Raw genomic sequence first — 17,316 nt, 5'->3', positions numbered from 1 at the left:
AAAATCCTATCTCCTTTCAGGACATTTTAGAGTACTTGTTGCAGTTTGGAGGAAAGCACTGCTTTCTCCACACAGACACATTTGCTGCATCTCACCTAATTTCTCCCACAGCCTCAATCAGAACAGGAGATAAAACAGACAAAAGTGGTTATTTATACCTGCCAGAGGTAGCAAAAGATGCTCCATTGGATCCTCTGTAGGATCCACTATCCACTATTGCACCGTAGGACACAGAGGAAGGAACTGGGATCACCTGAGAGCACCATGTGTCAGAAAGGTTTTAATACTGAAGAAAATAATGAGATATCTTAGCCCTGCCTAGACTTCTAGCAGTTACAAAGAGGCTGTAATAAAGTTGTGAAGTTTTAAGTTGTGAAGGCTGAAACACCACCAAGCTACACAGTGGTGACTTTGTAATTCGGGTGCATTTAAAGGAAATATTAGACACAAAACTGAGATCAGCAATACTTTTGGGATGGTTTAAATCACAAATGAAAGAGCTTGTCATCAAAACCAGAACATGTTCTCAGGCTGAAATCCAAGACCCTGCATGGCACCACATGGCAATGTAGGAGAAAACAAAACCTCCATGTCCCTGTGATCCACATGAGATGAACTGGAAGAACTACTGGTGAGAAGAAAGGGGAGGAGGAAGGAGACTTAAGTAGGCAATCTTTTCCTGAGAATAACACCCAGCAATGTGCCAGGAGTCCAAAGTACCAATATTCACTAGAAATGAAGAACCACTTCTGAGGAAGTTCACTCCAAGCCTTTAGTTCTCTTCAAGAAAAAAGACCACACTCTACATTTCTTCATAAACTCTCAAGCTCCCTTCTGGAAACTTCAGAGATTTCACAGCTCCATGCTTCTCATGACTGTTTTCTTATCATTTACTGCATAAAAACTCCGGCTTTGGCTGCTCCACCCTATAGAGTGCTGAGTTTTACAGCTATTTGTGAAACAGCAGCGACAGTCTGGGTTTTGTTTTTACAATGATGATAATCCTTGCCCTAAAGAACTTACATTTAACAGCCATGTCTCATCTGTGACTCACTCAACCTGTGTCACATAAAGCTGCGTGAAATAACAGCTCTGAGCCTGGTCACAGGAGCTTAAAACCCCTTGTGGGCTGCAAACTGCTCCCAGAGCAGCAGCCTGGGTGGGTCAGAGCTGCCCAGAGAGCTGCAGTTGTCCTCAACATGCTGCTGCTGCTGCTTTTCTGGGCTGAGATGACACAGAAGTCCAAAGCACAGTGGTGTCAATTCCTCTGACGGCAGGAAGAGTGTGAACAAACCCTCACAAGTCTTGAAACGGGCAATAACCGATGCCACTCTAATGAAGGGGTCTGAGAGGCACTGCAGAGAGCAGAGGAGTGACAGAAACACGGGAAGGGGGGAAAAAGGAGCTTTGAGACAAACTGCTGCGAGCAGAAACGCCACACAGAGCTGGGCCTGCTGATGCACTCGGGCACAGCACCAGAGCCAGGGCCAGGGAAGATGAGCAGCACAGTACAGACATTGTGGGATACTAAAATCAGAGAAAGGGGGCAGTGACAGTCATGGAGATGAGTAAAACGATTCTGGGCAGGGAGCCCACCACAAGAACAGTGCAGGGAAAAGCCACCCGCGGTGAGGACCAGCAGGGCACTCCACGCCCGAGACGCTAAGAACGAAACCCAGCGAGCTGGGGGGCCACTGCAGAGACCCGAGCTCCTCGCTGGCGCTGCCACTCGAGCCTCTTCAGAATAGGAAGTGCAGGCTGCAAAGGAGAAGTCTGAGCTTTGGGATTTCTAAGGCCAACACTGCTCTGTCTGCTGAGCCTTGTGCTGTCACAGCTTTTCTTCCGATGGGAATTGTGAAGGATACAGTGGCTGTGCCCCAGCAGAGCAGGCACAGATAAAACTTTTTGCTCCATCAGAAGCTCAGTGAAACACAACACTTTGCAATTCACTTACAGTGGCCTGTTACTTGATGTTCATGAACATACAAGACACGGAAAATGTCGCTTTTGCACCAAGCCTTCCTAACACAGCTGTTGCAACAGCTGTGTTTTTTCACACAGCTATTGCTTTATCTGAAATAAAATACCAGGCACATTTCATCTGGGCAACAAGAAGACCAGATAAAAAAAGATGACAGGTATTTAAATTGAAAAGCCACAACTAAATCAGAGTGGACCTACTTCTTGCAGAAGCTGTGTGCTTTCGTCATGTAAATGTTTCCTGCTCTCCCCAACAGCTGAGCCCTAACATCCCACACTAACGGGTTCCTTCCGAACACCCAACAGTTCATACACTTCACACAAACCAATTTTAAGTAATTCATGGCACTTAGGAGAACCCAGAATTAAGGCTAATAACAGAAGCTCATCAAACAAAATTGGTTATGAGAAAGCCCCATCTATTTCTGTCAGACAGCATCCCCAGTGCAGGTGTGTGCTAGCGTTGGTTATTCCAATCCAACATTTGGTTATATTGAATTTAGGAGCTCTTTGCCAGTTTCAATAGGACCAAAATGCTGACCTTCAGTAACTTATCAAATGCCAGATGGTACAGGCATTCACAGTAGAAGTCATTTCAACTCTGAATGTCTATATTAAAAATTTTATGCTGCTAAAAACTGTGGAAAAAGCTACTGACTCTTTACAAATGGCTAAAACACAATGCTGGCAAAACATAAACTAGTTCCAGGTCTGAAAGCAGGGAATGTGGAGAGGCACTGCTACGTCCAGAAAATCTCCAGGCACAAAATATATTAATTAATAACTGCAGCTGGAAACCTCCTTCACCTTCCTCAAAGGCTTCCCCATCGCTGAACTGTGAACTGAAACAAAGCAACAGCTTTTGGGGGCAGAAACTCAGTGTCAAAAGTTAAACCCAAGTCTTTGCCAGTGAAAGAGTGGCTCAGCAGCAGTGTCTGTCACTGTGACCACAGCTCCTGTCACGCAGGCAGAAGAATCCCCCTTCACCACATCCCGAAAGGACAAAGCCATAGTTGTGTCAGGTCGTAAATGTTTGCGCACAGAGACAAACTGTTCAGCCTCTCTTCTGCTTTCAACTTCTCCCGTATTTCTAAGGCAGACCCACCAGCATTTGCCCTGGTGGAAGTGCAGCTCAAGCCCAGCAGCTGCTTTCAGCCAGGCAGTCTGTAAACACCCAGGACTTGCTTCAAGGAGCCCAGCACACCCAGGCAGGAGAAGCCCCTGTCACCTCCAGGGAGGAGCTGCCAGCTCCCAACAGCAGCAGGAAACTGCCACAAGCGGGCTCTCTAGTATTTTACCCCAAAATGCCAAATTTAGAGGCACATCAGTGTGGGCAGACCACGAGTTTTGGTAAGAGTGGTGGCTTGTCTCTGCTGAAGTCAAGGACCTGCTGAGCAGGCGCCTGCAGGATGGGGCTGCCAACGAGTGCCTGGAGCAGCAGCAGATTTGGGCTGCCAGGAGGCAGCTCAGCATGCAGGGTTACAGTGCCAGCCACCACGAGACAGCTCCAGTTTGGGGAAAAAACTGTCACTGTCAGGGCAAACATCTGTCAGCCACACACATTTCAACTGCAGTAAGAAACACGGTAATTGTATCATCCATTTTCCAGGCTGACACCAAGACGTACTTGGCTAAAGAAGATAAAAGAGGCTTGGACAGTCAGGATTGCAGGCACTCGAGGCCATTTTGATTTCAGCTTATTCCCTTTCCATCTAAATAAAAATATCTGTTATGAATAATGAATGTTCCTCCGCTTCCCTCCTTACTGCTGCATTTCCAAATTTTTGTAGGTCTTTCCAAGGGTGACACTCACAGGAAACAAAAAGCGCAGGAACCGTACAGTTGGATGGTGATGCTGCAGAGGGAGGTGATGGCTGGGGGAACTGCTGCCACAACAGCAACCCTCCCCTCTACCTGCCACAAAAGACACCTCCCCATTCCCCCCGTCCTTACCTCGTAGGACCAGACACACTGCACGCCCGCGAACCTCCGCACGCAGCGTCCCACTTCCACGTCCTCGTGCGTGGTGTACATCTCCCGCAGGCACTCGCCGATGTGCGGCACCATCCTCCGCAGCACCTCCCGGCTCATGATCACTCCTGGCCCCCCCATGCAGAAGTTCTCCCCCGGCTCCAGCGCCAGCTTCCCCATCTCCTCCGTGGTGCCGAGGCCGGTCTGCCCCAGGAACAGGGGCTCGCTGCTGTTCAGGCTCCTGAGGAAGTTCTCCAGTTTGTCCCCTTTGATGTAAACGTCGTCATCAGCCCTCATAAACCATTCGTATTTGTCCAAGTAGTGGTCATGCATGTATTTGAGCATCATGAAGGATTTCTTCTGGGGTGGGTAGGAGTCATCTACACCTGGAAGCGGCACGATGGGGATGGGGATAGACGTGTCCGAACCCTCGCTGGAGAAGAATTCGACCTTGCCAGGAATGGTTTTGGACCACGTTCTAGATTGAAAAAGACAAGAAGGAATAATTAAATATGCAAACCAGGGCAGGCAGAGAGAGCTGCCATAGACTATGGCTCACCTGCTTTACAAATTTTCTTTTTTGAACACTTTGAAAGGTTATTTTTTACCACACAAATGAGGACACTCACATGGCGCACACAGCAACTAGTACAACATACACAAAATTCTGATATGACAAGAGTCTGAGTACCATTTTGGCACCTCCATATGTTAGAAAAATAATTCAATAGCAGCAGTTCACTAGTGGGAAGCAGGATTCCTTAAGCACACACAGTTTTGCACTAACAGCTATTGTTCACAAAACACAGAGGCGATCCAATACGGGCCAACAATTCACATACAACTGAATTTACTGCTTCCAAAGCTTCCCTGCAAGTTACTCAGCATCATAGCCACCTTCCGTTCCCTCTAAGCTTCCCCAAAAGCTCAAATGTGCACTCAGAAATACAGACTTCCAGAGAGTAAATTCACATGAACTTTTAAGGAGACGGCATCCCTTGGGAAACCACCAAACAGCAACTTCTCCAGATGGTGCGTGGAGAAGCAAAGCAGAGAACATGGAGCAGAAGTAACCTCAAGTGGCTTTGTCCATACCAGAAATGTTCTAAGAGATGCCTGTGAAACTCCCAATTCCCACAGTATCATGGTGCTACCCAACAGCTGAACCTCCAGCAGCTTTCCAGACACGTCATTCCAGGTTTTAGTGGAGAGGAACTGCACAGAAGAGGAGCCTTTCCTGTGTAGAGCAGCACAGCAACATCTGCTCCACACCTTCCGTGCTCCTTTCTGACAAATCCAACCCATCTGCGTGGGCAAACTGGGACACTGAGAGCAGGAAGAGCTGCAGGATGATTCCTCAAGGCAGAGCACAGCCTCCTCCAGGGAGGATTTTCAGTCACGTAACTGCTACAGCCTTGCCCTCAAAAATTATTAATTTTAAGCCTGCAGTACCATTTTCTGAGATTCTATCTGGGATAAGAGATCACATACCCCTCACAAAAACCCACTGAAAACTATTTTAGTTGGTAAACCAACAGGTTTTGCCCCTTTTTATATACAGGGAGAATAATCCATAATTCTATTTGGCAGCTATACTCAGAACATAACCTAAAGCTGATGTGAAAAGACTCCCAAGGTAAAGGACACAGTATTCCCTCAATGCATCACTGTCACTCTGACCAGATGCCTCTCAGCACAGGCTTCTTGCCAATACCTGAGCAGATTCTGGGCAGCACAGACCATCTGAAATTTGAAATCTCCAGAATTAGCTATCATATAAAGCTTGAAATGTAAAAATACTTCAGGAGAATTATTCCATAAGTTCCATCAGAAAATGCAGAGGTATTTAATGAGACTATCTAAACATCAACTTTGACACCTTAACAGTTTCTCCCTTATTCCACTGTGTGTAATGAATATCATCCAATTACTTTAAAAGCTTTGTCTCCTGGATTTCTTACTGCCATGGGTAGTGTTTCATAGCAAAAGTTTAGATCCAAGCTTCCCAGAAGAGCACAGAGTAAAGCAAATAGAAACATTCCCACTGACTTCACAACAGAGGTGAAGAGGCCTTTAATCATCAGTGAAGCAATTAATGCACAGTACTGCTGGTTATAAATCATATCCTGTTAAAACACTGAGAATTGCCTGTTTTAAAAGGAGACATGGTCACATCCTGAACTTTCACTAACCATTAAGAAAGTTCTGCTGTTTATTTTCCGACACCCACGCTCCACATACAAATCACCCACAGCTCTTCCCATATCAACTCCCAGTCTAAGCTTAAAAGACTTTTCTTCACTAGAGATGCATTTAAATTTTAGTGTCACAGAAAGAAAGGACAGAAGGAGTTACTGACAAATGCAGCCCATCACATCCACTGAGACACAGCTTTGAGTGGACCCAGGACACTCTGCAGACAACCAACAGGTTGAAGTTACAGCCTAAAATCTGATGGAAATTTCTGTTAATTTACTTTTTTATTCAAAAGTAGACAATGTATTTGCAGACTTGCTCTTCGTACCCTGAAAGATCTGCCTTTATCATGACTATGATCTATGGGCAATACAGGATGTCTTCTACCACTCCAAGCTTTAGCTCCTTTCTGGAAGTCATCAAGCCCTTCTCTTGATTCCCAGTTTAAATTTACTCCTTGCTCTCCAACTAGGTACCTTCACCTCAAGAACCACCAATAACTGTCAAGAGAAGAGCTCCCATTCAACAGAAAGGGAACAAAATGCATGCACATCCATGAACCCTGGCATGCTCGATTCCCAGAATTCTTATTCTGGGAATCTCAGAGCCAGTTTGAGCCCATCCTTCCATATGGGCCACATTTAGGTTTCACATTAGAGCAGGGGTAAAACAGAGGAGCATGTGTGAGGAGCACAGTGGGGACAGAAAGACCGTGCACTAACAACTTCCACATCCCAAGGACCTGTGTGTGGCCTGGGTCAGCACCACGATGTCACTCCAGCCTTGGGATCTCATCTCAACCACATCGACCGTGCACCAGCACAGCTTGACTGAGCCTTTGTTCACCTCCTGCAACAACACAATTTCTAGGATGAGACAGCTCAACGTGTTATTTGTGACCGTGGCTTTGAGCGATTGTTTGAACCCAACGGGACAAAACCCTCCCACGTGGAAAAACAGCCCAAGTGTCTGTGTCAACAGCGCCCGGCTCGGGCAGAGGCTGAGACAATGGAGTCACCACGGGCTGCTCCTCACGTCCAAGCCACAGCTCGCTGTGGCCCTTTCTGGGGACAGAATACAGGGAGAACAGTTTGCTCAGGAAACCTGGTGTTGCACTCAGCCAAAGAAGCCAAACCACAGAGGGTGAGATGAACTGTGAGTAGGTTTTTCTGGCCCCAGTTATCAGCAGAAGTAAGGACTGATAAATGCAGGGATGAATTCTGATCAAAGCTGCTTTTAACTTTTTTATCCAATGTTGCAAATAATCAGACCTGGCTCAATCACCAGCAATTCTGTAGTTTAGTATGTAAAACCTACATTTTTTGCCAGTCCTCCCACCTCCACTGTAGTTTACCTTGTCTGCTCTCAGGTTATGGGCAGCAACCTGACCCTTCAGCTCCTGAGAACAGAGCTCTCGTCTCAACACCTCCCCACCTCTGTGGCCCCACCAACATCCCCTTCCACCAGCTGACATCACTCTCCTGGTCAAGGTTTCTCCAGTATAAGACCTGCAGGTTGCATCTGCAAAAGAATTGTATGTTTGATAATTAAAAAAAAAAAAAAAAATTGACATTTGACACCCTCCTTCTTCCCCACCGCCCTGTCACCCTGAGCTGTTTAAAGGACACATTGACACAACATTTCTGCCACCAGACTCCTGTATCTGCACCTGCAGAGACCACCTGGGCTGCAGTGATCGATCACTGAGGGCTTCAGTCAAAGCCATTTCAACTCTGTCCACAGAGAAATATCAGCTTGTGAATACAACTGATACTGCACTGAACTGGTCATTTAAAAACCCTGACAGATCCCAACCTTATCTCCCCCGTGTAATCTGAATCTGCTGCTTAAGCAGGAGGATGTGCACGAATCAGGACAGCAAGGCTCTCTATTACCCTCCCCAGGAGGTAAAAAACCTGCACGATGCTGTGTGACCTGGTTTCTCTCAGTGCACAGGGCACAGAACTCCACAAACCAGAAGGCTGTGTTTACAAGGAAATCAAAGTGAAAATTAAATAAACACAAACTAAATGAGCAATGCTTCCTCAGAAACAAAGCTCTAAGCAGAGGACATGAGTCCAGTGATGCTCCAGTATCGGTGGCTACCAAATCAATTTTACCATCCCTCCCTCACCCAGTTTTGCACACTGCATATCCTACGTGTACCCTAGGCTAAGCAAGTCACAAGCAAACTGGGTGAAAAGATTTTATCTTTTTAGCTGGCTCCCAGGTACTCATGGAATACAGAAAACCTCGTGCACACCAAGAGTGCTAAAAAACCCCAGCATTTTCTAAAAAGTGACCACAACTGTAATCTTGAAATGTTGTCAGAAGTTATTTCTTCATTTAAAAAGAAGCTTAAAAGCCCAACTTGCAGCAGGAGCAGCACAGATCTGGAATGTTTTATCTTCAGTTTCCAGTATTTATTATTTATTTGTATTATCTTACTTATCAGCTCTGCAGACTCTGCAGAAGCACAGTCAGTGGCGTTATGCAGACAGTGCTCCCTTTGTAGAGACTCAAGCTGAAGACTGACAAAAAATGTATTTGGTTTTTGTCTGCAGCTCAGGAAGTTTCCCTCAGAGGAGATCAGAGAAATCATTTAAAGTTTTGAGAAATAGTCATCTTGTGTAATTACGCTGAAGAAAATCATAATTTGTGAAGAACTCAGCAAGACAACAGACACGAAAGACTGATGTCTTGAATGCAGCTAAATTCCATGTTGAATTAGGGCTAGTTTGGCATCACTGTTCTTCAAGGTCCCATTCTTCCAACAACATTTGCTACAGGGGAAGCAATGAACCACACTTTAGGCAGGAGAACTGAGCTTGGAAACCAGCACGCTGCTCCTGCACACAGTATTGTAGATAACATATGAGAGGTCACCAAAAAAAAGCTGGTTTTTTTTTTAATTTCCAGATCTGTCACTAAGATCTGCATTACAGAATTCGAATTTTGAGGAAAAGCTCCTTTCAGGTTTCTGCAGGATTGCTTTAGCAGAGAACCCAAGCAGCTTCCCCAGCTCTTTGAGTCCTTTGAGCTAAACTCCCCCAGTTTTAAGTGATGCTAGTTTTCTGTCCATGCATATCCACCTTCCTTGTGGACACAGGGACAGAAGTGGATCCATCACCCACAGGCACACAGTCAGTCAGCGGGCCAGGCTAAGATCAGAGCCCAAGTGTCTCAGAGTTTTGGGCCATATGCTTATTTTGGGGGGTGTAGATGACTTTGTTTTACTTACCCCCCCCATATCAATGACAGTTGCTCTATGTGTTTCTTTCATACCGTTCCTTAAACATCCTCACACATTTTAGGTTACTGGCCAGAAATGCCAAGTACATCATGTTTCTGCTGGAGGGTACCTGAGCAGGACACCGAGTTCTCGCTGCTGCAATACTGTGGTACGATTCACACATGAAGTAAAACACGTACAGTGCTGGCACGACATTCAAAGTCACTTCACAGGGCCCCCTCCCAAGAGGCAGGAGCTCCACAACCCATCACATCCCCTCACCAGCGACCAGAACGGGCCAAACCACCCGACAGATGCAGATCTGAATTTAGGAGCAGCAGAACAACGTGTTCTGCAGGCTCAGACAGATAACACCAACTCCCCCACACCCAAATCCTGCTGGCTGCCTTTCACTTAAGCTCTTCCCACCACTCAGGTATCTGGATTCCAGCTTCTTGTAAGCCACCACCAACAGAGGCAGCACGTTCGAAATGGAGCCTCCGAAGGGCATCCTTGTGCCACCGGGCAGGGCTGGCTCAGCACCAGTCCCGGGCATCGCTCATGGTCCTCGTGGCACTCGACGGTGCCGTGGGGACTGGCCCCAAGCGAGAAGCGCTGCGGCTGTGCTCCTGCAGAGATGCTGCCAAAGGCCAGCCGCTGACATCTCGCCATTAACTGCATGCACACCACTCTCCTGCCACGTTTCCCAGGAAATCTAGTTGCTACGCAAACGGAGGAAAAAAAAAAAAAACCAAAAAAAACCAAAAAAACGGGTTAACTGCCTGATATTTCTGTTCCTGAGACAGCAGACTTAAATCTTCTGGGAGACTGCTTATTCCCATCCTCTCCTTCCTGCAGCTCTTTTAGGACAAACCCTCCACAGCAAAACCATTAGCACATATTGTTGCACTTTCCCTGAACCCCAGCCATCCCTTTAACTCTTTCCTGCCCAGCTCTTTTCCTGACTGTTCCTTGTCCTTCCGAGTGACACCGTGGTTCCTGCTGCTGCACTTCACCGGCCTCCTGGAAGGGAAGCTCTGCTAACCTGGCTGTCAGATGCAATCACTGCTGAGGCTGCAAATCTGCCCTCCGAAAACCTGTGGATCTAAAGCTCATTCTCTGCCTCACAGACTACAAAAGCAGGACTGTTACAAAGAGCCGGCGGCTCCCGAAAATCCAGCAGGCCTGTTTTGCCTTGCAGTGGTCATTTTGCTCATGATTGATGCTCAGGAAGTGGATTGCTTCCCCTCTTGTTAGACCCTATCTGGATTCACAGCAGCCAGGATCAGCAAATGCTTTCCGCTCCGGTCCCTTTTAGCTGGGTCTGTAAATGGCCTTTGAGCCACAGCAATTCGGAGGTATTCAGCCTCTGAATCCCTAATTCCTTTCAGCGTGGTATCAAGGCTCTGCACACGCTGCCACCCCGGGAATGCCTTGCTAGCAGCTTCCCATTTCACTGGCTGTGCCAGCGATTCAGCTCACCAGGATGCTTTGTCAATGTAGTAATCCCAGCAATTGTCTGCTTGAGTACTTCATGGCAATCAAAAGCCATTTAAGATTTCAGGTTTGTCTTCCTCTTCCCCCCTCCCCATCTTCCCCCAAAGATGTCTTCCTGTCACCAGGACATTAGCTCATTTCTTTCACCAACGGAGGTGAGAAAAACGCATTTAGCCCTACTAAGAGTCGCTTTAACCGTCTCTTCCAAGAACAGACATCATCTTTAGAGGTTAAACCAAAATAGCAGTGTAGCAAAAAGCGATACTCAGATCTCCATCTAAGGGCTGAAGGAACCCGATTCTATTAGCTGAATTTGTTAAGTTGCATCTTTAGCCATTGTTTTGTGTGAGCAGATGTCGCAGATCTTGTTCTCTAAACCCAGCTCCTCCACAGCACCAGACTGTTCAGCAAGCACAGGCAAAACCAGGGAGACAAGAATCCTTCCCACACCAGCAAAGTGAATTCCTCTCCGAAGAACACACTGGACAATACAGTGATAAATTTCCCTTTTCCAAATTCTTGACGCAAAATCTGATGGATGCTAGACAAACTGTTCTGCCGTAAAACCTGCTACGCGCTGTCCCAACACGACTCCAGCCTCTCTGTATGTAAATCTAAATTGCACAGCCTGTGAGATTTGCAATCCAAAATGCTCCATCCCACATGGTGAAGGAGAACATAACCCTGAAGAAACAGATTCCTTCACCCATTTCAAAGCATCAATCATGCGCTTTCTGTAACTTAATTACAGGTCTACTGCTGGAAGAAGGAATTAAGTTTCCATTAAAACCATCACTGGTGGACAATATGCCTCAGATTGCCCAAATAAAGCAATTTTACTGCATTGGATGCTGATATAAAGACAGATTTCCTGAAACCAGAGCTGAGCTGGGAACGATGGTATGATGGCCTATCATACATAGTTTTGCCACCCTGCTCTTACTGGCCAATAGGGCCAAGTACTTTTCAGCCAGGGCAGGCAGGACGTGGAGAAGGGTTTGTTCTAGCACAGGACTAAAGGGGATGTTTTATTAACGACCTGCCCCGGAGCTCCTGGCCGCTCCTCCGAGGGTGCTGGCTCCGCCAGAGCTGGGGTATACCCGAGCTGACATTTTGGCTCTTAACTCTTTCCGATTTCCCTAGCAGGCTTTGCGTGCAGCCTCCCAGCACTGCCTGCTGGCGCCCACACCGGAGCAATGAGCATATCCCAACATATTTCAGCAGAGCAGAGAGTTGCACCAAAGCCACAGACACACCTCTCACAGAAGAGATGATTATCCTGATGCTGCCGAGGCTTTGGACAGAATTCCCGTTAGCCCGTGGCACTCAGGGCCATGCCCAGCCACACCTGGGGACCACGGCAAGCGGCACACAGTGCAAAGCACCAAGATTGCTCCTGCTCCAAAATCAGGGGCGCTCAGGTAACAAACACACGGCTCGGAGACCCTGGCTCCTGCATTAGCTCAACCAGTCGGGAGCACGGAGCGTTTCACCCAGGCTGACTCTCCTCATCCGAGCCGTTTCACCACCTGGTCCAGCCTCAGCAGCGGCTGCAGGGAGCCGAGGTGGGTTTTACTCTTTGTTCCCAGATGCCTTTTCTGGGTCTCATTCCCAAGCATACGCTTTCAGCTTGGCACAGTGGTCTTTGCTTCCCTATCCAGGAGATTACAGCAGTCCCCAAACTTTATTTCTGTTACCGTCAGGCTGTCAGCTCGCTCCACAAGCAGCAGCCAAGGACCGTACCAGCGTGGCGCAGCGGCGCCCAAGGCACCGAGGGGCACACTTTGATGCCCGTGTCTCCGCCGGTGACCGGCAGTCAGTGTCCCCTCGCATCGGCGGGGCTGCCTGACCCTCAGGCAAGGTCACTGGGGCCACCTGCCAGGTGGAACCTGGCTGAGCCAGACCCTGCGGGACCGGCAACGCGGCTCACGGGAGCCCTCGCGTCCCTGCCGAGCTGCCCGGGCAGCGGAGCCGCGCTCGGGGCACCGCTCGTCCCGCAGCCCGCCCGGAGAGCGCCCCGGGGCTCGCTCAGTGCGCCCGGGTCGGAGAGGAGTGCTGGGGCTGAGCGTGCCCCGAGGCTCGCTCGCACCTGCCCCGGGGAAGGGCGAGCGGTCCCCGGGGCCGGCGAGGGCATCCTGGCGATAAGGGCATCCCGGGCCGGGCGGTTTTACCCCGGGGGAACCGGCCGACCGGCCCGAGTCCAGCTGAATGGGAGCGAACAGAGCCAAGCCCAGCTCCGCTGAATGGGACCGAACCGAGCCAAGCCCGGTTAAGCTGAACGTGACCGAACCGAGTTGAGACGAGCCGAACCCACCTGAACCGACCCCCCGCCCATCCCAGACCCAGCCCAACGCAACCCACCGGACCCCCATCCCCGCCGGGCGCCGCCGGCCCCCTGCCGCTCACCGGTGCGCGGCCACGGCGCGGCTCCGCAGGTACTTCTGCGCCGTCATGACCCCCACGAAGAGGAAGCTCTGTGCCGGCGGGCCGGGGCGGCGCGGCGGGGCGGCGGCGGCGGCGGCGGGCGGCGGGCGGCAGCCCTGCGGGCGGGCTCGGTGGGGCCGCGCCGCCGCCGCCAGCTCGGAGGCGCGGGGCAGGACGAGGCGTGATGCGAGCACGAAGCCCAGCACCAGCCCCAGCAGGACGCTGAGCCAGGCGCGGCGGCCGCGGCCCGCCATGCCCGCCCGGCCCGCTGCTCACAGCGCCGCCGCCGCCGCCAGCCGCGCCGAGGCGCCCAGCGCCGCCATGGGGGAAGGGGCAGGGACGGGAAGCGGAGGGAGGGGAGCGGGGGGCCGCCCGCCTCCCCGGCCCTGCCCCTCGGCACAGGCGCCGTGTGCGGCCCCGCCGCGCTGCCCCTGGCCCCGCCCGGCCGCGGCGGAGCCGCCCCCGGTGCGGCCCCCGCCCCGCGCGGGGCTCCGGGACGCGGCCGTGGGCAGGGGGCTCCGGGAGCCGCGATGTGACCGCGGGGCGGGAGCCAGCTCCCGGAGCACCACCCTGGAGCGGCGCCGCTGGACGTCCCGCCCCATCTCTGGAAGTGTTCCAGGCCAGGTTGGACGGGGCTTGGAGCAGCCTGGTCCGTGGGAAGGCGTCCCTGCTGCCCAGGGCAGGGAGTGGGATGAGATGAGCGTTAAGGGCCCTTCCAGCCCAAACGTGGTTCTGTGACAGGGACCGGCACCTTAACCAAGCATTCCACGCAGGGCATAGGGAACCTGGCCCAGCATCCCACACTGGGACCTCAGAACTGGGACAGCAGAACCTCAGCCCAGCTGCCCAGATCAAGAGGAGCACGAGGCTAAGAGAATGTGGATGCTCAGCTCTGGGGACAGGGACTGAGACGCTGGACATAACCCCAGGAGAGGCATCCCAGTACCTGCACCAAGACCCCGTGACAGAACCCTGGCTCAGGGGCCAGAAGTGGGAGCCCAGCCCTTCAGACGAGGATGGGAAGACACTGGGGACAGATCCAGGATAGGCACCACCAGGTCAGGTCCCTGCTGCCCAGGGCCCGGGTCTGCCCCATGGCACACACAGAGCCCAGGGGGACGCAGGCAGGGAGGAGCAGCCTTCCAGCCCCGTTTGCCTGGCGCTGGTGCATTTGTGCAGCACAGGCTGTGGTGACAGGGAGCCAAGGCACAGGCACACTCTGTTTTTTTCCCACCTTGCTAATTAAACCAACCAGAAATAGGTCAGTCTGTTTCCATCCGCAGTCTATAGTGAGTGCTCAAGAGATTGAAGACTTTATTGCATGCAGATTTCTTTTTCCTTTGTCCACACTGAATCTCCACGTGCGTTTCATCTACAGAGCACTTCAGCTTCAAATGCTGCAGCCACAAACCCCTCACATTTCACAGAAAAAAAAACCTTCCAGTCTCAAGAGAAGAAACTTATCAAGTTCTACCCACTGACCTCCTGCTTATCATTGTGGTTTCTTCCATTTCCTGCCCACTTTGGCCTTTCCAATTGCCAGTCTTTTCCATTTTAAATTTTATATATATCATGATGTCATCCACAACGAGCTGGGAAGAAGAAAGCCTTGGTGTAACGGCAGCAACCTCTTGAGCAAGAACCATTGCAAAAGAGGATATCGCACCACATTAATACTCTACAGTAATAAGCCAAAGAGAGACATCCATGACAGATTTTTTATGATCACAAGTAACTGTCTCGCTTCTGGGATTGAGCAGGTAATGACACAATCTACTTATCTAATGAGCTCGATGATATGTCTTGAAAAAAATGCTTTTGTTTGGGGTTTATTGCTCTTGTGATGGTGCAATCCTCATACCGAGGTCAGCACAGATGAACTCGTGATGTCAGGAGCACAAATAACACGAGGAAAGTGCCACCAGGATTTATGGTATTAAACAACAGTAAAATTGAATACAAATAGAAACTAGATAAGAAATGCAAACAGTGAACAGGAAAGAAGAGCAGGACATCTCCTTTTGTTTGCCCATGGGCAGAACAGAGATGTACTGAGTGAGATGTCTTTGTGTGAAGAGGAGGAGAACTAAATGGTGAAAAAGAGAGAAAGGAAGACCAGTCCAAGCTGGAATACACACAAGGCAGGTAAAGCCAGGAGGGGCAGGAACACCATTGCTTGGCAAAGGCCAGCTGGACTGTCCTTCCCACTGTAATTCTTTCTACTTCCCAGGGTTTGCAATGCTTCACAATTATTTCTAACTACTGGTGCACTGACCCTTTCCATGAAGCCTGGGGTTATCCTCAGCCTGTGCCACTCTGCACATATGGATCTTTTCCTGCACTTAAAAAAGGTTCTTCATTAAACTCTGCTTCTCTCCTCTCCCCACAAGCCTGATCACCAGGTCCTGAAATACACAACATCAAGAGACATTCAAGCTACAAAAAACCAAGACCACTTCTTTCCAAGAGAGGCACATGTGGCAAGTCCATGAGCAGGAATGAGATTACCCTCTGCCTGCTCCAAATCAGCTGTAAAAAGCTCCTGATTTAAGGGAAAGCCACTGTGGCCTATGAATTACAGGAAAAGGCAGAGCTAGCGTGGTTAAAAGGCAATAAAAAGGAAAAAGGTTGGGGCTGGGGCTGAGGAGCTGTCAGTTGGCTTCTTCCCACAAAGAAAAGAAGTTAGTCATCAGAACTGAGAACTCCGTGCGACTTCAGCACACATGGAAATGATGAAGCAGAGCAGCACATTCCCCTGATGGGTCTCCTCAGCCCAGAGCTCTCCTGGGCATGTTCCCACCTCGCTGCACCTCCAGAGCAATTATGGTTCTGGAGCTCACCACGTGCAGGGGTGGTCAGAGAATGCTTGGGCAGGGGCAGGAGAAGGAAGGGGAGCTTTCCTGGTGCCAGGATTTGACCTGCAGAGGAGGCACAGTCAGATTTCATACGAGATCACACCCCAGCTCTAAGGCTGAGATGTCCAGCTGTGAAGAGGGGGTGCCACCTGGGAATGCCGCAATGCTCACACAATTCCCACAGCACATCCACATGCCTGCCTTTGTGTCATTTATTGTGCCAAACTCACATTCCAAAGTGCTAGGCAGGCACATATGCCCCTTTTACTGCTTCTGCCCCCTCCCCTGTTCTTGCCTAGAGCAGCTGCTGGAAAAAAAAGGGGAAAAAGCAGATTTAGAGAAAACCTGAAGAGCATGGCTTAGTTCTTCTAGTGGAATTTTAATACTGTTACCTGCCTAGAGTGTATTTTTAATCTGGATGGCAGCAAAAGGTCATGCTGCATAATCACATTTAAGTGCCATTCCCTATTAATACAGCTCTTGGTCTCAATAGCTGTCACTATGTATCGTGGTTACTATATATTCAAAGATGTGATATTTTTCTTTTGTAACACAGTCTACAAGCATGAACGCATTTTTATGCGGCATGTTTTGAATTCCTGGTGGGGTGGCTGGAGGAGGTATTCCAAGGGTTCTCCAAAATCTGCAGAGGATGCACATGGTGTGTGCTCATCTCCACGCTCCCATCCCACTCCCTCCAGCGAGATTAGCACCCGGACCAGCCGGTGAGAGCCCACTTGACAGGCCCACATGGTTTAGATTCATAATCAGATTAGCAAAACTGTAATCCTATTTTTAAACAATGAAAAAGCCAAGTCCTTGAGCTGCCAGTGTGTGTGTGTGCGTGTGCATACAGAATAAAAGTCATCCTTGTGGAATAAAGAACCTGAATACCAAATAAAAAAGTTTCTTCCACACAGGAGACTTTGTCCATTAGAGGAAAGGACTATCTTGCATTATTACCACTTCTTTTTCCCACTGATTTTGATCTCCAGCAAGCCCACTTCCAATACTTGCAGGATTTACCTTCTATAAAGACACATTCTTTACCACATTTAAAAATAATAGTTACAGAAGTGAACAACTCCCCAAATGATCCAGAAACTTTAATTATGAATGTTCCAGTACTCAAACTTATACTTTTAAAAGCTGCCCAGGCAC

At 49.6% G+C, this 17,316-nt stretch overlaps 1 protein-coding gene across 1 annotated transcript in view; it reads right to left on the bottom strand.

Moving 5' to 3' along the window:
• CHSY1 (chondroitin sulfate synthase 1) overlaps positions 1-13,668 on the bottom strand; it is a 75,369-nt gene extending 61,701 nt beyond the window's left edge. Inside the window, exons 1-2 of the mRNA XM_068203607.1 lie at positions 13,283-13,668; positions 3,934-4,429 (exon numbers count right to left, since the gene is read on the bottom strand). Of these exons, the coding sequence (XP_068059708.1) occupies positions 3,934-4,429; positions 13,283-13,554 (768 nt within the window). The 5' untranslated portion in view covers positions 13,555-13,668. The remainder of the gene's footprint in view (positions 1-3,933; positions 4,430-13,282) is intronic.
• Positions 13,669-17,316: the final 3,648 nt, after the last annotated feature.

Source organism: Anomalospiza imberbis, chromosome 13 (genome assembly GCF_031753505.1).
Source record: "Anomalospiza imberbis isolate Cuckoo-Finch-1a 21T00152 chromosome 13, ASM3175350v1, whole genome shotgun sequence".
Classification (NCBI taxonomy): domain Eukaryota; kingdom Metazoa; phylum Chordata; class Aves; order Passeriformes; family Viduidae; genus Anomalospiza; species Anomalospiza imberbis.
This window is presented reverse-complemented; position numbering and strand designations above follow the sequence as displayed.